Genomic DNA, 6,000 nt, shown 5'->3' with positions numbered 1-6,000 from the left:
CCAGAAGAACTTGAAAGGGGAGAAGGAAAATTATTTCTCCTCCCCTACACTTATAAATCTCACTGCAGTAAAAAATACTTAGGAGAATTTAGAAAGTTCTAAATCTTTGTGTGTTTGCATGGAAATCTGTATATTTTCACTGTGTATGGAAGTGTATATCATAAACACTCAGAAATTCAGAGAAGCCCATTTAAAAGGCTGACTTACTACATAGTGAACTGAAAAAAAAGAAAAGAAAAAAAGCTCTCTTTTCTTTGGACCTCTTTTCATGTCCATGTAATGTTAGACTGAACTTAGTCTTATATTCTTAAAGGCACTGATAGTCAGAAGCAGAAGTTACTTAACCAGCTCTGTAGTGTGGCTAACCTACCTGAGGCAGCCAAGACCAGAGACAGCAATGGGGGGGGCGGGGGGGGGGAGAGACGATGACAGAGGGAATTCAGTGCTCAGGCATTTTAGCATTAGGTTGTAAACGGCAAACTAGAACTGTCCAATAGGAATATAATATGACCCCATATGTGAGCTACAGATGAAATCTTAAATTTTCTTTCATGCAAGCCACATTTTAAAGAGGGGGAAAACAAACAGGTGAAATTAATTTTAATAACATATTTTATTTACCTAATATATGAAAAGTATTTTAACATGTGACCAACATGAAAATCATTAACAAGGATATTTTGCATTAAATTTAAAAAAAAAACTGTCTTCAAAACTCGGTGTATATTTTACACATTCAATACATCTTAATGCAGACTCACCACCACTTTGGTCAATAACCACATGTGGCTAGTGGCTCGCATGCTGAACAATAGTGCAGCTTCGAACCAAAAAGATCTTGCTTTAGTATTTTAAGGGCAAGTTGACAAGCGGAGGCATTACTTACAGAGTGCTCTACTATAGCAAACCTTACACCAACCAGTAACTTGAAAGAAACACGGACTTTCCCACTCCACTGATCTTTGGGACTTTCTGACGTTTCTTGAGTTTGGGGCTGGGCTTCCTCCTAGACTTCTCCGTCGGAAACTGAAATAAACTGGGCTGCAGCATATTCTTGAATCACAGGAAGACTACGTGCAGTGTTTCCCCGAGAAAAGCATTTAAACCCACGGTGTGTGTGGTATACAATGTGTATTCCTTGGATGGGTTATTAATAATTATTTAAGGAGCCCCAGGAAGCATGATGGACATATCATTACAAAAGCTGTTTTGTATTCGGAAGTGTCCACTGACTCATTGTGTTGTTGTTTGTTTATTTATAACCTGCCTTCTCCCGGGCATGGGGTGACTGACCCCTTAATAAAGCCTAGCTTAAAGAATTCCCGACTTGGCCAACTCCGTGGGGCGGGCGGGCGGGCGGAAGGTGCGGGTTCCCGCTCTTGCCCACACGCCTGGCAGCTTCGCAGCTTCGGGCAGATGGGGTTTCCGGCCTCGCTCAGTGGTCGCCGGGTCATCCGCCCGCGCTCCCTTCTGCCTGAGGTCAGGGCTCGGGAAGAGCGCGCCGTCGGTCGCAGCATCCGGAGGGCCGTCCGCGGCGTGTCCACACCCTCCTCGCTCGCCGCCTGCCTGGCTGAGCACCGGTGGTGGCTGGGCTCGCCGCCGCCGCTCGGAGGTTGGGCCCTCCCCCGGGTTATTTCTGCGCCGAAGGTGGAAATGCGGAAGTTTCCAGCCTCCACGGACAGATGAGGCTGGCGTCTCGCTCGGCATGCGCGGCGAGGGCTGTGCGGCGCCCCGCGTCCCCGCCGTCTGCACCCCTCGATCCTAAAGGCCGACCCGCGGGCGCGCCATGGCCACGCTGCCGAGCGCAGAGCGCCGCGCGTTCGTGCTCAAGATCAACAGGTAAGATGCGCCCTGCGACTCGCGGCCGCACCCGCCCAGCCGGCGGCGCGCGGCGGCGCGGGGGCAGCTCCTGGGGCCGCAGCCACCGAGTCCCTGGTCCCTGGGCGTCCGCGGCGGGGCGCGCCTGAGACCGCGGAGCGCCGGCCCCCTCGGCCGCTGTGGTGGGCACCTACCTGAGCGCGCACTGGCCCGCGCGTCGGGCTCTGCCAGCTCCTCTCCGAGAATCCCACCCCTCGCGCTTGTCCTCAGCCACCTGCGTCCCTGCTCAGAGCAGCCCAGGGCCGCCTCCCACCCCTCCCGCCTGCGCCGCCCCCACGGGGCTCTGACAGGTGGCGGGCCTGGGAGTGTGAAGGGCGCAGGGTTAGCATGCCCCGGAATTTCTCACAAACTGCGCCTTACTTAGACGCTGCTCTGAGAAGGGGCTGCTCTGAGAAGGGGCGAGGGAAGAAGTAGCTGAAATGAGAGTTTTGCTCTGAGGCAGCTGCTTCAAGACTTCACTTGTCCTGAGTAGGACTCTTTCCCCTCTTTTTTTTATTTTTCCAGAAAAAGTTTGGCTCCTGCTGACATAGCTATTTTTATTCTCTGGTCCAAAGAAGCCATGAAGTGGAAAAAGTGATTTTTTAAATTCTCCACTTAAATAAACAAAAGGAATGGCCAGTGGCTGACATTTTTACGTTTATAGCGCTCCAGCAAAGAACTAAGGACAATGGATCCAACTCGCCATCCGATTCATAGTCAATACTGTACCAACTAAATGCGAGCATATTTACTGCTCCAAGTTCTCACCAGAGGTGCTTTAACCACTGAAAACTGCTGACAAGTGTTTGGAGACATTTTTGTCTTGTCTTGAGAAATCTAGACTGTCTGGTTAAAAGATAATATGAAACTTGTCCTGAAGGATCAACTTATTATTCTACTGCTCTCACTGCTCTAGGATTTGTTAGTCTTTTAGCTGAGCCTTTGAAAGGCTGGTTTCATAGGAAATTTATGGGCTGCTAGTGTGTGAAGAGGTTTGAAAGAAGGAACTAGAAGTTCAGAGTAAAGGAGGCAGTAAGGACTTCCAGAGGGCATATTGAGCTTTATAGGCAATTTTATTTCTACCTGTAGTGTAGCTGTGAGCCAAACCATTTCTCTTACCTATTTCTTCACCTTTAAAATTATTTTAATTATTAATGTGTACTATATATTGATGTTGGAGGTCAAAAGGTATAAAGCACATCAGCGATCTCCCTATGGGGATTTTTTTCTGCATTGTGTTTCACAGGAGGGGCAATTCATTTGGGGATTGTGGGGGTCAAACTGAAGTTACTGATGGATGTATTAATTGTCATAGCTGCTATTCCTCCTTAGCACAGCTCTTCAAATCCTTGTAATTTTGATGTTAGGAAGTGTGACTCAGGCAGAAAAAGACTGTGGGTCGGATGAATTAATTTAAAAAAAAAATCATTTCAGTAGCAGCATTGGCAAATTGTTGTGTATTCTGGTCAGTGTTAATCTAGAGAGAGCAGCAGGACCTGAACTAACCCTGTAGGCAGTCTTGAAAACAGTAGTGAGATTGGTGTGGCCTGGCTGGAATCAGATCTGCTTGCAGATGAGCTCTCTTACAAGCTAACGACGTGACCACAATAGATATGTTATTTAACCTCTCTAAACTTTGGTTTTTTATATTTCAAATTATCATAGAACCTATCTTTTATTACTGTCGGGAAGATTAAGTGAAATAGTATGTACAGAGTGCTTGTAGTGCCTGGTTCAGTATAAATGTTAGTTATCCTCTTCAGCATTACTATCAACTTCATCATTGTGATCATCATCTCTATTATCACTTCTTTGAGATCCTAAGAAAGAAAGGTAGGAAGAAAAGCTGACATTGGAGAAGTTTCCATACAGAGACCAGTTTGGGTTGGGTATGGTGATGCCAGTGTCTGGTTGGAGCTGCCTTGGGGTGGATGTTCTCCCTCATATACTATCTATCTCTGTGCTGAGAATATCAAACACACCCAGTGGAATAGAATGTGTGATGCAATCAGACCAAGAAGAGCCCCACTCAAGTTAAATAAAATATAAAAGTTTCCCTCAGGCAAGAATAAAGACTGAGTGATCCTATTTGGGGGTTCTTTTTCCCTTTTGAAACATTTTGTGTGTGGGGTTGAAGAGCTGTGCTAAGGAGGTTGGCATAAATTATTGTTTAAAGGAGTGGATTAATAAGGACATACCTAGTTTTGATAGAATATTAAAATTCACCATTTATTGATCACTTACCATGCCCCATACACTGTATTACATTTTTAATGGGTTACATCATTAAATCCTTACAAAAATCTTATAAGATTCACATGAAGCCTCAGATAGAATAGGAGAATGAAGCTTGGAGATGTAGTTGCATAAGGCCAGGCCATTTTTTCAAGGCCGCACAAGCAGAAGTGGTAGAGCTAGGATTACAAACTGCCCCCAAAACTGTGCTCTTCATTGGCCACGAGCTATTTTGATCCATGTATCTTAAGAATTTCCTTTAAAAGCAAGAGGGAATTAATTTTTTTAAAAAAATCATTTCAGTAGCATTGGCAAATTGTTCTGTATTCTGGTCAGTGTTTAATATCTAAACAAACTAACAATGTGATGTTTTGCAATTTTACAGCTGAAAAAGAAAATGTTTTCCTTTGCATGCCTACGTATTATTTTTTTAAACAGATCAACTTACAAAAGTAAGACAGTGTTGAGATATGGCCATCAGTACACTCAACATGGGTTCATGTTTTCTCACCTTTCTACTCAGAATAATACAAACTATCCCCTAAAAATGTTTGTGGGGTAAAATTAATATGCTTCCTATTGAGGAAATGTTGAAATCTCATGTATTAAAATTTTTATTTGTAAAGAGCCTAGTTCTGCCCACACCAACCCCAAGAAAGAGTGAGCAGACTTACCTCACAGTAGGAAAAGAATGTCCCCACAGTTCTCAAATTCTGTGGCTTCTTGCAAGCAGCATTGCCCAGTATAGGGGCAGGGCCAAAGTGAAGGAGGAACCTGGGGATGTCCGTCAGTGCCCATTCCCCCACAATTGCCCTGGCTCTCTCATGCTCTTATGAAGCCTGCATTTTCATGTGTTGAAAATCATCATATAAGACTTTTGTTTTGTTTTAAGCACTAAGTCAGTGGTCGGCAAACTGCGGCTAGTGAGCCACATGCGGTTCTTTGGCCCCTTGAGTGTGGCTCTTCCACAAAATACCACGGCCTGGGCGAGTCTGTTTTGAAGAAGTGGCATTAGAAGAAGTTTAAGTTTAAAAAATCTGGCTCTCAAAAGAAATTTCAATCATTGTACTGTTGATATTTGGCTCTGTTGACTAATGAGTTTGCTGACCACTGCACTTGTTACACTTAACCATTTCTCCAGAACCCACAGCTCAGGGAGATATAAGAGAAAAAATCCATCACTGACTTTTTCTGAGCTGGAAGAACAAAATTTAATTTCTTATAAGTATTATATACTTGTCCTTATTTCAGTTTAATTGATACTGACTTCCTGTGCCCAAAGACTAGATCTGAATTAGGCCATTCATAATAATGTTTGCATTTGGGATTTCAGGCACTGCTGCATTAAATGTCATAATACAGTTTTTGTGTGAGCACCAAGACTTATCAATACCTTTATTTATTACTGGCATTTAGTGCTTTCATAGGTTATAAAATATATTACTAATATTCTGAAAATTCATTAAACAAAGTCTTTTGTTTCTTTCAAGCACAGAATAGATGTAGAACTTGATCAAATATTTAAAATAAAATAAGAAACTTGGATAAAGAGAACAAAAGTGCAAAATGCAGAAAAAAGTTAATGACCCTTTGGACATTCAGAAAGGGTCATTGAAAGAATAAATGATAATGGCTTATGCTTATATAATGGTTACTTTATGGCAGGTACTGGTCTAAGTATTAACATATTATAACTCATTTACCCCTTATAAAGTAGGAACAGTACTATCTCCATTTTACAGGTGAAGAAACTTAGCACAGAGAAGTTATGAAAATTGTCCACAGTCACAAAGAGCTAATTAGAAGCAGAACTGCGACTCAAATGCAGACAGCCTTGCTCCAGAATCCTCCCCCTTAACCACTATACCATGCTGCCATCTCATTTTATTTTTTAAAAAATGGACACTT

General features: G+C 43.4%; 1 protein-coding gene across 1 annotated transcript in view; it reads left to right on the top strand.

Annotated features, from left to right (window-relative positions):
* Positions 1-1,674: 1,674 nt before the first annotated feature.
* DOCK8 (dedicator of cytokinesis 8) overlaps positions 1,675-6,000 on the top strand; it is a 199,277-nt gene continuing 194,951 nt past the window's right edge. Inside the window, exon 1 of the mRNA XM_080667875.1 lies at positions 1,675-1,839. Coding sequence (XP_080524001.1) covers positions 1,787-1,839 — 53 coding nt within the window. The 5' untranslated portion in view covers positions 1,675-1,786. The remainder of the gene's footprint in view (positions 1,840-6,000) is intronic.

Source organism: Plecotus auritus (genome assembly GCF_963455305.1).
Source record: "Plecotus auritus genome assembly, chromosome: 5".
Classification (NCBI taxonomy): Eukaryota; Metazoa; Chordata; class Mammalia; order Chiroptera; family Vespertilionidae; genus Plecotus; species Plecotus auritus.
The sequence above is the reverse complement of the archived record's forward strand: the minus strand, read 5'-3'. Positions and strand labels throughout refer to the sequence as shown.